This window comes from Osmerus eperlanus, chromosome 3 (assembly GCF_963692335.1).
Source record: "Osmerus eperlanus chromosome 3, fOsmEpe2.1, whole genome shotgun sequence".
NCBI lineage: Eukaryota > Metazoa > Chordata > Actinopteri > Osmeriformes > Osmeridae > Osmerus > Osmerus eperlanus.
Window position 1 is genome coordinate 727362 of NC_085020.1, and position 16756 is coordinate 744117.

Sequence of the window (16756 nt, forward strand, 5' to 3'; positions counted from 1 at the left end):
AGCTTGTTTCCTATGAGGAGGGTTAGTGGCACCAGAGAGTCAACATGAAGCTTGTTTCCTATGAGGAGGGTTAGTGGCACCAGAGAGTCAACATGAAGCTTGTTTCCTATGAGGAGGGTTAGTGGCACCAGAGAGTCAACATGAAGCTTGTTTCCTATGAGGAGGGTTAGTGGCTCCAGAGAGTCAACATGAAGCTTGTTTCCTATGAGGAGGGTTAGTGGCTCCAGAGAGTCAACATGAAGCTTGTTTCCTATGAGGAGGGTTAGTGGCTCCAGAGAGTCAACATGAAGCTTGTTTCCTATGAGGAGGGTTAGTGGCTCCAGAGAGTCAACATGAAGCTTGTTTCCTATGAGGAGGGTTAGTGGCTCCAGAGAGTCAACATGAAGCTTGTTTCCTATGAGGAGGGTTAGTGGCTCCAGAGAGTCAACATGAAGCTTGTTTCCTATGAGGAGGGTTAGTGGCACCAGAGAGTCAACATGAAGCTTGTTTCCTATGAGGAGGGTTAGTGGCTCCAGAGAGTCAACATGAAGCTTGTTTCCTATGAGCAGGGTTAGTGGCACCAGAGAGTCAACATGAAGCTTGTTTCCTATGAGGAGGGTTAGTGGCACCAGAGAGTCAACATGAAGCTTGTTTCCTATGAGGAGGGTTAGTGGCACCAGAGAGTCAACATGAAGCTTGTTTCCTATGAGGAGGGTTAGTGGCACCAGAGAGTCAACATGAAGCTTGTTTCCTATGAGGAGGGTTAGTGGCACCAGAGAGTCAACATGAAGCTTGTTTCCTATGAGGAGGGTTAGTGGCTCCAGAGAGTCAAGCAGCTTTACAACAAGCTTCGGCTTGTCCGAGAGGACAGATCTGGGCTCTACTGATGGACCCTCTGTGTTCCTCATGTTTGTCCTCAGTATTGTCAGAATGTCTTCCATCTCTTATTCTGTACCTTCATGTGTAAATGGCTGTTAAAAAGGAACACAATGCTTTGTTGTGCTTCTGTCCACAAACACCAGACACAATTTTGAAGGTATTTTGGCCTGAGTGATTGAGAATGGACAATAATATGAAATGCCTTGAAAGATAGTTGATTTGATGAGTTCAAAGACATATAATTAATTATTATCCTTTTTAGAATCTCAGATAGCAGGAACAGATGTCCTACTCATGCCCAGACTAACAACACAAGGTGTCGTAAACCAGGGTCAACCAGAACTGTAGTGACCCACGGCAACCCTGGGTCACTCGTCAGGCTGCAGGGTAAAGTTGTCAGTCTGTTGTCAAGGCCCATCCTCGGACCACCCCACAACACCAGGAGCACCAGCAGCAGGAGAGATGTTCTTCCCTCAGCTGGTCTGCTGACTCCCAGAGAGCCAGGGCTGCTTCCTCTCTAGCACACAGCTCCCATCGGCACACAGCTCCCATCGGCACACAGCTCCCCTCGGCACACAGCTCCCCTCGGCACACAGCTCCCATCGGCACACAGCTCCCATCGGCACACAGCTCCCCTCGGCACACAGCTCCCATCGGCACACAGCTCCCCTCGGCACACAGCTCCCCTCGAGCTGTGTGCCGAGGGCTGTCGGCTGGCCCCCGGCTCTCCTCAACCAGTCTGGACAGGAAAACGACAGCAGGATGACTCTGTTACCACACACAGCATCGAGCTGAAAGCAGGGGGTGTGTAGGAGGGCAGACTTAGTGGAAATGAATTGTGAGGTAGGGCAGAACGCAGAGATTTATGAGGGGAGAGTATTGGGAGGAGGTATGCAGGAGGTGGGAGGGAACCACTTCTTACCCCCCTCATCCACCGTCTCACCCAGGATCAGCTCTGAGCAGCTCTGTAGACGGAGAGCAGCTCTATAGTCTGAGATCTGAGATCAGGGAGTTCACGTGCCAACTCAGGGAAAGTCCCTCCAGAGAAGAACACTTTAAGGATGTCTGATCTAATTTAATGAAGCGAGTATCAGATACGTTGTTAAATAATCTTGTTTAAAATTGATGATTGCAATATCACTGTCAATGCAGTTCAGCTGTTTGTGTTTGTTTTGAACTGGAGCTAACCCACACACAGTATGTAAACGTATTGAATGTTTTTTTTCAAGTCTCTGATTGCAGTATCAAATCTCAGAAGTAAATTGCAGTAAACTGCCTTCCTTCATATACTCTCCCCAGTTTAACAGTGTTTGAACTTTTAATCTATAGGTCTGCAAAGTACCTTATTTTAAAGTTTGCACATAAAGCTCAAGTCAAGGGGAACAAATTGCCCTTTTTTTGTTAAACATTGAAAGGCGAGGCAGACACTTTTCTAAAGGTGTCACACAGTAGGAGAGAGGCTTTTCAGCGGCACGACAAAAGGAGGAGCTGGAGGGAGGAGCTAGGGGAGGGGAGATTAGGAGGGCAGCCAGTAAGGAAGCAGACCCCCTCCACCCCCTCTCCTCCCTCCTTTCAAAAGGACCCTCCTCTTCAAGTCTTCCCCTTGCCTGGTGGGCTGTGTGGTGACTCTGCAGGCTGACTAAAGGAGAGAGGATCTGTACAGTTGGGCATGTCAAAGTTCACTTTGGGGGCCTGATATTGCTGGATGTGCTTCTAGAGGGCAGGATGACTAAGATGGGCTTCCAGCTGGGGGTTTCCCTCCTCTTGGTGTTGTGGCTCGGCCGCTCTCAGGCCTGGTTCTTTTCCTGGTCCGACACCACCACCGCCGCCCCGACTGGTGATCGGGAAGGCTCGGGCAGCGCAGGCGCCAGCGGGGATCCGGACAACATCGCGGGGGTTGGTGCGGAGATCATGGATGTCGCCACGGGGATTCGTAAGTTTGTACAGACGTGGGATAAGGACACGGAAGGCCGCAAGCTGACCACCGTGAGGCCCACTGCCCCGCCCAGGAGAGCCAGCCAGACTGGACCTTCATCAAGAGGAGGCAAACCTGGTAATGGCATGTCTTCACTAGAGGGGAAGGGGTTTGAGCCCAGTCTCCTGGGATTTTCAGGGGAAGAAAATGGATCTGGGTCTGGATCTGGGTCAGGATCTGGGTCTGGGTCTGGTCAAGAATTATCGTCTAGGTCTTATTCAGGGTCTAATAAAGTTGTGTGGCAGAGCCAAGAAGCAACCATTCTGCCTACTGACCTGTCAGGGTTAGTTGAGAGTAACAGCACTTCTGTGCCTGACCAGCTAAAGCTGGGCATCTTAGAAAGTTCATGGGATGGACTCAACACAACAGCTGAGGGTAATGTCACTAGTCAACCGCTAGACAGTCAGATTATTCAAAGCCTAAATGTCCCTCTTGAAACAACCGTCCTGTCAGGTTTGGTTGAGAGTAGCAGCAGGGTTCCAACAACAACAGATGTGCCGAAACTGGACCTTTTAGAAGGTGTGTTGGGTGAACTCAACATGACAGAACACGCAAGCAGTTCCATCATAGATAGTGAGCTGGTCCAGAACCCTAACGTGTCTCTGGAGCCATCCAGCAGCATCAGAAACACCAACATCAGCTTCAGTCGGAATGCTAACGATTCTAACTTGACAGTGTATTCTGTGGAATACACTGTCTCAGGTGATTCACTAACCCCTTCTCAAGGCTCTGTGGTTGCTAGCCAGGCCCCGGTACCTGAACCCCCTCGCTGCCTGCTCATGGACAGCACCTTCCCCTTCTGCTTGTCCATGGGCTGGGACAGCTTCTCTGTTCCCAACCACCTCAACCACAGCACCGTGGAAGAGGTCCTCGCTGTCCTCCACGACTGGGCGTGGCTCTTGCGCTCGTCCTGCCACCATAGCTTGGAGTGGTTCCTCTGCCTCCTCCTGGTGCCCCGGTGTGGCCCCCGGGGCCTGTCCCCCGTGCTGCCCTGCCGGGGCTCCTGTGAGCTTCTGAGGGACAGCTGCTGGTCTCTCCTGGACCGGGGACGCCTCCCGGTGGAGTGCCACTCCCTCCCTGAGAAGCAGGACGATGGCCATCAGTGCTTGTCAGTTAGTAACCAGAAAGGTAATCATTGGTTAGAATGGATCCATCGAGACGGAATCCATTTTGAACCAGACATCAAATATCCTCCCTCCCCACTCCTGCAGACAATCCCTCATCCCCTAACACTGTCTGTTTGTTGGCTCCCGATCCTTTGACCTTTATACTTGTCAGTGTTCAGGGGGACTTGGTCACTTTGGTTTTATGTGCACGGTGAAAGTAGTAAAGGGAACTAATTTGTTATATTTGTATTTGCCGACGTCTCTTTAGAGGACTGTGAGCAAATGCTTAACAAGCATGGCACAGACGCTTCATTAACAGCCTGAAACAGATGCATGTCAATGAATGTCTATATTCTCCTGGTCGCATGTGACTGAGCACTCTCTCTCACACACACACAAACACAGGCACATATACACATACATACACACACATACACAAACTCACATAGACACATACATACAGGCACACATACGTGCACACACACACACACACAATGACACAGTGGATCAATAAATAATATAATCAAACTTGCACAACTGATTTGGTTTTCTGTAGATCTTATATGAAATAATAAAGTGAAAAGTGATTTTTGTTTGTCAAGTTGCAGACTAAATAGACTTATTTTACGCAGAGGCCTGTTAGACTGTAGACGTCTGAACTGTTTTAAGTAACTTGAGATCCAAGCAATGCATGTTTCAGGTACTCATGGCTTGATGATTTGAATTAACTGAGTTAGCGTAATTAGCTAAAGCTTGCCCTTTGATCCTTTGATGAATCTATATGAAGTCTGTATGTATAGGACCTGTAAGTCTGTATGTATAGGACCTGTAAGTCTGTATGTATAGGACCTGTAAGTCTGTATGTATAGGACCTGTAAGTCTGTATGTATAGGACCTGTAAGTCTGTATGTATAAGACCTGTGCAGACAGAGGCGGGAGCCACACCTGGAGAGGAGCAGTAAATCCTGTACATTCTCTCCTGACATGTGATCTACATCAACACGTGATTACATCTCTGCATATCTGTAGCAGGCAGTTTACTGCACACAGGATTTCACTGTCAAGACCATGATAAGGAAAATCATATATTTCTAGAAATGAATGCATAGCATGGATATTTTGCATTGGAGAATGCACCTTGGTTTAGGAAATGCTTGTGGACATTTTACATGTTTAGTTTTAAGTAGACAAATTAAGCTGCCATGTTCCATCTCACGCATGATAATTGATTTGAGGCAGGTTGCGGTGTGATCTTTACTTGTATTCCTTATGTGTGGAGTTGTATTACTTGGACTAAAGTTAGCTTCTTTTTAGTTTGCCGAGTGCTCTCTAACAAGCTGGTCTAGCATATAATAATGGATTTGATTGGTTTTCAAGAAGAATGAAAGTCACCTTAGTGTTTTGAACAGACAAACAGTTGGTCAGTTTTGAGAGCTGTTGGAAGGTTGTAACTATGGAGAAACAAGCGTGTCTTGTTTCAGCTGCAGGCTGCTGTCTTCTGCTGCTGTGCTGCAGCCACTCTTGCTGCTGGACTCCATGTCTCTGGTGCTTGTTCCTTGTACCTCTTGAGCTAGTTAGAGGTGTGGGGGGATCCAGTGAGATTCTCTGAGCTATTTGAGGAATGTTGGTAAGTAAATGATAAGGGTTAGGGTTAACTTATAGTCCCAGGTCCTACAGTGTGTGAGGCATGTGTTCCTGGTAAAGCCTGTTGCCTTAAGGTGGAAGAGGACCCATGCTATCAATATATCAGATTCAACCCTTCTGACCTCTCTCAACCTTTATGGAACCATTCATTCAGGACTTGTCAAAAGACAAAAGGTATGTCACAGATTGATGGTTGAGTTCAGGTGTCAAACATAAATCTGAAAGATTGATCTAGAAAGACATGCTCTCGTATCTGCTCATACCTTCTATGAGGCGTCTCAAAAAATGCCTGTAAACCCCCCCAAAATGTTAATCTATTCATTTAAACTATAAATAACCAATGCTCCAGGCCTCATGTTCCCTGTTAAAACAGCAACCGTATCCACCTTTTCCAGCCATTCAATTGTAGGTTCATACATTAACTACTTCCCTGGTCATCAGGCTCTGGTTTTACTAGATGGAGTGAAGCTTGAACAGCCACGTTAATGTGTCCCATGACCCTGTGAGGACCTGCCCTGAAGCTAAACTGCTCTACTTCTTAGTTTTTATTATCTTAGTGACCTAATCTCGCCTATTTCCAACCCTCCATAATCGTACAACCTCCCTTGTCAACTGACCAAACTGGCAGTAGTGTATTGTTGTAGTTTCGTCATGGTTACTATATCAGTCTTGCTGCTGTCCACAGCTCCGCACGGCGTTGGTGGGACAAGGCACGGCTCTACTCCTGTCAGTACAGTGCTCCTCCGGCCTCCCGTCTGTCTGACTCCCTCTTTGTAAGTTCATCATTCACTGGTGATGAACTGCCAAGGAAGAATCTTTCATCATCTCTCTTAAAAAATGGTGTACTGGAATGTTCTGGGGGGGTTCTCACTAGGGGCTGCTATAAAGACCCTACACGGCGCAGCAGACTACAATGGGGCATTTCACACACATCTATATGTGAATATATACGTGTGTGGGAGAGTTGATGCCCGTGGGAAGATTGCAAAGATATTGGCCTGTGCTTGAATGAATCAGAGGCCTGTCGCATGCTATCCTCCTGACAATAGCAGAGCGCCCCACTGGCATGAAAGCAGATTGTTAACGTGCATTAGCTTGTCCAGTTATGTCTCTTCCATGGCAACTAGCCTTTTCCTTTGAAGGGCAAGCGGTCACAGATTTAAAGGGTCGGGGTCAATTGCGTTTTAACAAGGTCAGATCCAAGATATGAATCAAAAAGAGCGGTGGGAAATTCCTGTTTGAAGCCAACAGACAACTGCTCAAGTTCTGTTATTGACTTCTTACTTTTTTTCCCCATGAATTAAAATGTATGTGGAGTAGTTTCAAGTGAACTGCTATGGTGGTCTGTTGGCAGCCAAAGGAAAAATCCAATCCCAGAGTCAGGTCTGTCTCCTGGGGATGGAGGATGTATGTATGTGTGTGTGTGTAGTGTTTTTATGTTTTGTGACTTTGTATTACCAGGGGCGTCCTGCTGTAGTGGGTTCTGACACTGATTAGAGACAGTGAGATCCCACTGGAGTGGGGTATTGTATCCTGCGACAGGAGAGGCTGAAGCCTGTGGCACTAGCCATGCAGAAGTTAGCCCAGTCTAGCCATGGAGAAGTTAGCCCAGTCTAGCCATGGAGAAGTTAGCCCAGTCTATGCTCTCAGGGGGTTCCAATTATGAGTACAACGTATCCTAAATTCTTCACTGCCAGAAACTCATTGCCCCTCTGGTTTCAGTTTTAATCGAAAGGCTTATTAGTGGTACAAATACAGAAACATTCATTGTATAAATACAGAAAGGTTTCAAGGTGAGGTTCAGTCTGGTCCAGGTCCATTCTGATTCAACACACTGCAGTTTCAGCTTCATATACTTACAGAGACAACTAACTAAGAAATAACAAATTAACAGGCCGTATATAATTCAGTCATGTTTCAAGTGATATACTTTGGAACATTGCCTAAGAGGACATGAAAGACGTTGCAGTGAGGAACAGCGTAAGTGCTGGAGGATTACAGGTATGGTACTTAGAGTATCACATTACCCCCTTAAAGGGCAACCACACCGCTGGAGGTGATCACATTTTCACCGATTGAACTTCCGCTCTTCAGAGAAGGCTTACATGGAGTCTAGTTTTTGTAGAAGGAGGTTTTCAGTATTTCCAGTAATATTCATTTTCAAATGATTTGAAGTTGACCAAATAACTTGTTTTAAATAGTGCATGTGTCTTCAAAGCTTACTTTTGAATTGGTCTATGACAAAGGAGTATTTGTGTTTAGTATCAGTGCTGAGTTTTGTTAGAAAAATCCTGCTGGTACTGTGAGCCCTTCTTCTCCCAGCCAGGGGTGATGTACCAGTCAGGGGCTTGTGACTGTCTTAAGCCCTGTTAATGTGATACAGGATTCACAGTGTTATGTGCAGTGTGATTAAAATAAGTATTCAGTCAGGCCTGAATGCTTTAATTATCCAACATGCTGCACGACCTGTTGCCTGTCTACAACTGTAAGACTTCCTTCCTGTCATGGAGGTTAGGTAAGCTACACTGTCTCTGTCAGTCTCATTGTTTTTATTGCCGTTACCTCAGCGATAAGGAATTCGAGAGCTGGGTTTCTGCTAAGTCAATGTTGCTTTAAGTAAACTTGTGCAATGTTTTCAAAAGAGGTTGTATCAGTGTGAGATTCTGAAGACTAATGACAAATCCAGGCTCACCTGTCTAGAGGCAGCCGTTGGTGTGCTGAATGATAACGCAGACAATAGCTGCTGGTTGGTTAGCAGCTTGCTTAGTCTTTGAATCAATGTAGAATGTGCATAACATAATGCCGAAAGACAAATCGTAGGCTGGTCAATCATTACTTCCTTTTTACAGTAAACAGATTCTAATTATACGTGCACAGCACACATTAATAACACATTGAGGTCACTGTACAGTGCTTTTATTGGTCGTTTCCCCACAACTCTTAGTGTATGCTATTAGGTTCTGGGAACCTTTCCTCCAATGTCCAAAAAAATAACAAACAAACAATAACTAACAAACTTGATGTGATGTTTAATTCACTTGTGAAGCATTGAAGGATCACCCTGATAGCAGAGCTCGACTTCACGAGAGACAACGTTTGTTCAGTGCTCAGTGTCCAGATTTGACCTTTGACCCCATGAGCACAAGTCTGGACCACAGACGAGAGGGTTAGAAAGTGAGAGCTGTTGTCAGAAGGGCCTGAGGGATGTTGGGGCTGGTATTGCAGCTGGGTCCAGATGGTTCTCCCCTGGTGAGACCTGGAAGGAGATCTGCCTCCAGACACGGTCCCAACCACTAATCCTCAACTGTCATTTCCCTTTCTCTCACCCCCACCCCCACCCCCACCCACCCACCCCTCCTCACCCCCACCTCTCACCCCCACCCTCAGAGTGAACTTTAGAGGACATGTTCTGGTGAATGCTGACTTATCAAGTGCAGCCACCATCTTATACAGCTGTATGTAGGTCAGAACACACTCTCAGAATGTATATGTTTCATATCTGTGTATGTTAAGGTGGTGGGAAAATGTGTGGAATTTGGGGCTTGTGATCAGTAAATGGTCCTGACAAGATAAACTAGGACCATAAAGCCTGCAAGCCTCTCTTTCAGAGGCAGGTTCTTTCTTGGTCTAAATGACTTGTTAAGCTGTCATTGGTTGACAAAAGGTTTTTGGAGAAGCTGAATGGAGATTCTAGTTAAAATGCTAATGTTGAACTCCTTGAAGACTGTGTTTTTGATCAGTTGGACTGAATGACTCCTCTGGCCTTTCTAGAACACTATCTGGGTGTATTCATATGGACAGCAAAAAAAAGGATTCCTTTAATGGGTAGTTGGCCGGTCTAAACCTTTCAACCGTATTTTGAAAAAACGTTAATTGCTGGAAAATTGTTTTCCTTTTTAATCCTGTTGCTAGCACTTTTTTATTGTTGACTGAAGGACATTTTGAAATAAACCTGCTGTACACTCGTCCATATCCACGAGCCTGTCAGTATCCCCACCACAAAGGGTTTTAACAAACTGATTGCCATATTGTAATTTTTGTATATATCGGGTTAGGGTTAGGGTTAGTTCACCTAATATTGTTGGCATCTGCTAAATACACTATATTGGTAATATCACAGTGTGCACTTCTGGTGAGGGAAGTGAGTTGTGTCTGTTATGAGGATTTCTGTAGGAATGCGTCAAACACACTCCGACACAACAGGTCAATTCCAGATGGCACCAGGGCCCAACATGTGCTGCGCTGCGCTGCAGGCAGAACAGAACATTAGATGACCACATCTTCAAGAAGAGAGAGAATCATGTAAGATAAAGTGGTGAAGGAGGCTGAATGTTCCAGAAGGAATGCTGTGATCTCTGGAAGAACCATGCTCTGTTTTTCAGATGTGTCCTGCATTCCTACTTATTACTGTCCCTTAACTTTAATCTGCCGGGAAATCAGTTCTCCTCAGCTGTCCTCTGCCAACTCCTCTCTGTGGTTGTGTGAGAACGTGCAACATGCTAGCAGGAGTTGTTTAGTCGTGGATTGTGTCTCGAAGGTGTCCAATGCAGTCTGCCAACGTTGAAACGAGTCACCTACTTTTCTGTGAAGCCTTTGGTCATGGTGAGGAAGTGGAGTATTGCACACTTCGGTTGGACACTGTGTGACTAAGGCAGGGTCAAATTCCTTAGTCCAACGTTCAGGCAATCCTCATCAATGTAATCTTTTCCTGAACTTTGTCTGCTGGCATGCCCTTGTGAACTCGCCCTTAGTTATGCTGGCAGAGATTGAGTGGTTTGCGAGGACTTGTGCAGACCCACTACTAGTCCCTCCAGGCTGTTCTTCCACTCCATCACAGCCAACATCTGCTGGGTCATGAGGCTGGGACATGGCCCATGTCACATGGGGCTGGGACATGGGGCTGGGACATGGCCCATGGAGCTGGGACATGGGGCTGGGACATGGGGCTGGGTCATGTGGCTGGGTCATGGGGCTGGGACATGGGGCTGGGTCATGTGGCTGGGTCATGGGACTGGGACATGGGGCTGGGTCATGGGGCTGGGTCATGGGGCTGGGTCATGGGGCTGGGACATGGGGCTGGGACATGGGGCTGGGACATGGGGCTGGGTCATGGGGCTGGGTCATGAGGCTGGGACATGGGGCTGGGACATGGGGCTGGGTCATGGCCCATGGAGCTGGGACATGGGGCTGGGACATGGGGCTGGGTCATGGGGCTGGGACATGGGGCTGGGTCATGGGGCTGGGTCATGGGGCTGGGACATGGGGCTGGGACATGGGGCTGGGTCATGGGGCTGGGTCATGTGGCTGGGTCATGGGACTGGGACATGGGGCTGGGTCATGGGGCTGGGTCATGGGGCTGGGACATGGGGCTGGGACATGGGGCTGGGTCATGGGGCTGGGTCATGAGGCTGGGACATGGGGCTGGGACATGGGGCTGGGTCATGAGGCTGGGACATGGGGCTGGGACATGGGGCTGGGTCATGGCCCATGGAGCTGGGACATGGGGCTGGGACATGGGGCTGGGTCATGGGGCTGGGACATGGGGCTGGGTCATGTGGCTGGGTCATGGGACTGGGACATGGGGCTGGGTCATGGGGCTGGGTCATGGGGCTGGGACATGGGGCTGGGACATGGGGCTGGGACATGGGGCTGGGTCATGGGGCTGGGTCATGAGGCTGGGACATGGGGCTGGGACATGGGGCTGGGTCATGAGGCTGGGACATGGGGCTGGGACATGGGGCTGGGTCATGGGGCTGGGACATGGGGCTGGGACATGGGGCTGGGTCATGAGGCTGGGACATGGGGCTGGGACATGGGGCTGGGACATGGGGCTGGGACATGGGGCTGGGACATGAGGCTGGGACATGGGGCTGGGACATGGGGCTGGGACATGGGGCTGGGACATGAGGCTGGGAGAGATGACAATTTATTGTTTGCTGTCAACGAGGCAATGGTCAAGGACCCACACCTCCCTAAGGTGGCTACAAGTGGGCCTCCACGGAATGTGGAGCCATGTCTAGGTTTACTAAACTGTTCATTTCATGTTTAGCATTCTTGATCTAGTCACAACATTGGTAGACACATCAACTGTGGGTTTATCTTTGTTTTTACATTAGATTTTAAGCTTATTTGTGGTATACATTTAGCCATTGACTGCTTGAATGGCGACATTAAGTATGACCCCCAAAAAATGGTTTAATAATATTCATTGCAGATCTGACAAACCTCTTCCAACTTGTTTACATGGCCTTTTAGAGGCTACACAGACCTAAGAGTTGATCCAAATACCTCATGTTTTTCCTTTCAACAGGCTAGGACTAATGATCCACAGTGCCTATTGTGAAAACTCCTTTTGCTTTGAACGTGGTGAACATAACATGATGCAGTACAGTTCAAGACATTAGTCATCAGGTGGGACTCCTTCAAAGGGTTGTGAAGTGTCCTGTTTCGATGGCTAAACAGCAATTTCAGTTATCAAAAACACTGAGAAGCTGACTTCCTTTTTTTGCATATGATTTGGCCCTTTCAACTAAATCACACTTTTTTGTAACACTGTTTTTTATAAATGTAAAAATCCAGAAGTGTCCTATACTTCAAAAGAAACTGCTTTACCAAAACCTCTCTGAAAAATGGCACAGAATGATGCATGGTTCTCCTCACCGTGAGGATAGCGTTCTGAGGGGAAACTTGGGTTCTTTGTTTTCTGCCCCTTAAACGTCTTCTATTCACTGCCCCTCTGCTGTCACCCTGTTGACTAGAGCCCGAGGGCAGATATTTAACCCAGCAGGTCCTCTAGTGGGACACTCGGCTGATGCCACCAAACCTTGAGGATTTTCAGCATTTTAGTTTTGTGACATAGTAATTCAGAAAAAAAAAGAAATCTTTGTCAAATGTTTTTCAGACTTTGTTTATTTATTAATGTAAACTGCTATGATATATGGTAAGATATCGACAAAATTGAAGTCAAAATAAAGAGGGAAGGATGTTGAACTAAGTTCACTAACAATAAATTGTGTTGCTATGGTGCAGCTATGTTGCCTGTCTCTAGTCAGGAAACACAGGGAATCTGCAAGTGCACAGGTTTCTTAAAAAGGCTATATAGAATTCCCCATATCCCCTAGTTACTAAGAGCTTGACTCCCTACAATTTCACTTTTCTGAAGCAATATTTAATAGAAGCATGTATTCACAAGGGTTCTTTGGGCTAAAGGCCTTGCAGTGTCTGTGAGATCAATCTTGTCATATTTTTCCCATGAGAGCCTTTTGTTTCTGCCCTTTTTGGCAATGTATAAGTACATTTTAATAAACGAGCACATTATTTTAGGGTCTTCTGTAACAGAAATGGGTCTGTTTTGAATGTGATAGTCTCGCTATCGGGAGAGGATCCCAAGGTCTTTTATAAAATGTTTTCGTTGAAATATTTCATTTGGGGTCATGTTGGAATGTACAGTATTTGCATTGTAAAGTAATGCATTAACAGTGTTTTTAGCTGGGAATCCAGAGTGGTTTCCTGAAATAATTGTAACATTATTCTTGGTGGGAAGGCCAAAGAATCACATTTTCCAGTTTATGAAGTACATTAAACGGAACCTTTTTCACAACTTGCCCCATTTCAAGCCCTCCGCCCTCAAACACACGTCACAAAACAACACAGTGTGATGACAGTCTTTCCCTTCCCCCTCACACACCCCAACTCACCAGAAGACCACCCTCCTACAACACTAATCAAGCTCTTGCTAACACATCCTGCCATGTAGCCCACCCCCATCCTGTGTTCCCCAGTTACTGTGACCTCACTTCCTGTCTCTCCTCCCCTCCAGACGAGAGCGGAGTGTCTCTGCTGCAGTTGATTGGTGACCCTCCCCCGGAGGAGATCTCCCGGGTTGAAGGGCCGGACAGGAGCCCTGCCTACGTCTTCGGCCCGGATGCCAACACAGGCCAGCTGGCTCGCGCCCACCTGCCCAGCCCTTTCTACAGGGACTTCTCCCTGCTGTTCCTCCTGAAGCCCACCTCCACCAAAGGAGGCATTATCTTCTCCATCACCGATGCCGGCCAGTCCATCATGTACGTGGGCGTGAAGCTGTCGGCCGTGCAGGGCGGCAAGCAGAACATTGTGCTCTACTACACCGAGCCTGACTCCACCGAGTCGTACGTTGCGGCCACCTTCGCCGTGCCCTCGCTGAGGGACACCTGGACGCGCTTCTCCATCAGCGTGCGCGACGACAAGGTCGTCTTCTACCTGAACTGCGACTCAGACCCCCAGGTGGTGCGGTTCGAGAGGTCGCCTGATGAGATGGAGCTGGAGGCCGGGGCAGGGGTGTTCGTGGGCCAGGCTGGGGGGGCCGACCCTGACAAGTTTCTGGTATGTACGGCTGGCTCTCTGGTCTTGTGGTAGAGATGTAAGGTTGGAGGGGTTGTTGAACCAAGTACTCTAAACTGAGTTCAGTGTTGCTTATCTTAAGTCCTGTGAAAGAACAGCATTGGTGTCAGGGGTAAGTGGAATTGGAAACAAGCCGGACAAGGAAGGAAAGTTTTTTTCAGTCTCTAAAAATGTTAAATCTGTCGTCTCAGCCAAAGCCAGGCATGTGAATCGGCTTCCTGCCTGGGTGAACCCCTGGATGATTTCATCTGCCAAATTGGCCTGCTTTTAAATCCAAACATAAAATGTCTCACCCCTTGTGAGGTTAACAGAAGCTAATTGCCTCGCCTCAGTCGGGTGCAGTCCACTCCCGCTGACCTCAGCAGCTGACCCTGTGACCTCTGACCCCAGGACCCACCTCTGAGGCAGACAGGTGCACTACAGCCCTATATTTAAACCAACATGAGATAATAGTATTTACGACACTATGTTAGTCTAGAGGGAAACTATTTTAGGTCATTTACACACAAGTCTGGTATGCAAAGAGATGTTACATTTACATTTAGTCATTTAGCAGACGCTCTTATCCAGAGCGACTTACAGTAAGTACAAGGACATTTCCCCTGAGGCAAGTAGGGTGAAGTGCCTTGCCCAAGGACACAACGTCATTTTTCACAGCCGAGAATCGAACCGGCAACCTTCTGATTACTAGCCCAATTCCCTAACCGCTCAGCCACCTGACTCCCGTTCAGGTGTCAGATGTTGCAGTGAGTAGAGTGAGAATGGATGATCAAATGTGCATACTGAAAATCATGATTTACTTGAACCGTGATGGAAGATTTGTATTACTTAAACATTGCATTTGACTGCAGATCATGAGGTTGCAGGTTCAAATCCTGTACATTTCTGTTTGTTTCTCTGGCTAGGAGCATCTGCTGATTGTATACCATACAGGAAGTCATCCACATAGCTGCTGGTGTAGCTGCATGTCCACGACAAGCACAAACCCAGCTCACAGAGTTAGCATCGTCAGAACCAGTCCTGTGTTTACTTGGATCTTAAGGAGAAACTCTGGCAGATTGATTTAAGACTAAATTACATTTACATTTAGTCATTTAGCAGACGCTCTTATCCAGAGCGACTTACAGTAAGTACAGGGACATTCCCCCGAAGCAAGTAGGGTGAAGTGCCTTGCCCAAGGACACCGCTCAGCCACTTGACTCCCGGTGAATCAAGAAATTAGGTGAATCAATATGAAAATCTCTCTCCGTTGTAATGCTTTGATGGCCATCTTTGTAGGAGCCAGCTGAGATGAGATGTTTACATAAATCTCAGCAAGTCTTTGCCTGAGGTCAGACATTTAGTCCTGAAGAGTTTCTTTCTCTGTGGGAGGGTCACTCCACACTCGTCACTTAACCACCTCTTGGTTGGCCCTCCTCTAAAATGGTCTTGTGAATTTCATTATTTAAATCAAATCATAGCTGATAAATAACATTTGCATCTAAACATATATTTTTCAAGTTTATAAAAATAGACATTCCATTCTTGAATTTAATTAGTCTTTTTTTTTTGTCTGGGAGTAATACAGAATAGAATATATTTGAGGACAGTTATGTGTCTTCATATATTGTTGTCCAGTAATGCTTTTTAAAATAGCGAATAAATTGTGCATACAATAGTTAATAGTTTTCGCTGTAAATTTATAGATTCAAGAATTACTAATGTATGTGATGGTACGTAAAGCAATTCAAATAATTTACTAACGATTCTAAATGTGGATTCCATAGAACAGTACAGTACGTAGAACACACTAACACTTTCTAGTTCTTGAATAGGGACTTCCCAGATGCATAAATAGAAGCCATGCAAAAGCCACTTCGTAGAACTCCTGAAATCTTTGCATTCAACCTTGTTACAGTGGCCCAGAATGATGTCCTCATGAACTTGCTTTAAAAGCTATTCTGGGACATAGGATCATGTGATCAAATCAGAGACATGGAGCCCTGACCAGGTTACACAGTGAGTGTGATTACCCAGATGGTTGTGCTCTTTGATGGACATGCACACAACATCGATGTGGGTAGATGAACTATGTTTTTATGGAACATGAATTGATAGGAATGAACTGTGAAGGAGATAGTGACAGACTTGAGTTCCTGATAGTCTCAGAGTACAGTGACAGCTCTGGGGTGGTCTGGAAGCGGGGACTGCCACAGTAAACCCTGAGGTAATGATGTAAGTGTGAAGGGGAGTGTGAGATCAGACAGATCTGGGGTCGTCCATGTTCAGGTGAGATGATCAGTGCATGGGAGGAAGGCTTATTCTGGTGAAGAGGAGACGGTAGGTTACTGTACCTCGCCATGGTGACGCCTCGACAGCCTGTCACCATACCCACAAACATGTAGAGGTTGGCTTTATCAGATGTCTGTGTGTGTGTTCTCTCAGGGGGTGATCGGGGAGCTGCACGTGGTGGGGGACCCCCTGGTGGCTGAGAGGCACTGCGATGAGGACGGGGATGACTCTGACGGGGTGAGTGAACTCTGACCCCCGGGGTCACCCATTCGCCCATTCATCCACTAACAGAGGTGCAACATCCCAGCCTGCTGGCTCCTCAGCTTGCAGAGCAGGAACGAAGCTCTGCATGGAAGAGCTGGAACCAAACCAGGCTGTTTCTGAGGGAGTTCTGCTAGGATGGGTCATTGCAAAGTAAAGGGAAGTCATCACTACTATAGTGCCCTTGCATACAGAACTTGTGGATTTTATTAAGAGACTTCCAGCGTCAGACATTTTGATCATCAAATTCAAAGCCATAGTG

At 47.1% G+C, this 16756-nt stretch overlaps 1 protein-coding gene across 5 annotated transcripts in view; it reads left to right on the top strand.

Moving 5' to 3' along the window:
* The window catches only part of col18a1a (collagen type XVIII alpha 1 chain a), a 73822-nt gene that overhangs the window by 35898 nt on the left and 21168 nt on the right, over nt 1-16756 (top strand). For 2 of the 5 annotated variants that reach the window (XM_062456325.1, XM_062456327.1), the window contains exons 1-3: nt 2446-2911; nt 13403-13944; nt 16387-16470. In XM_062456325.1, the coding sequence (XP_062312309.1) occupies nt 2584-2911; nt 13403-13944; nt 16387-16470 (954 nt within the window). In that variant the 5' untranslated portion in view covers nt 2446-2583. Of the gene's footprint in view, nt 1-2445; nt 2912-2980; nt 3962-13402; nt 13945-16386; nt 16471-16756 lie in introns of those variants that run through there. The other 3 variants (XM_062456323.1, XM_062456324.1, XM_062456326.1) reach the window with 3 other exon arrangements.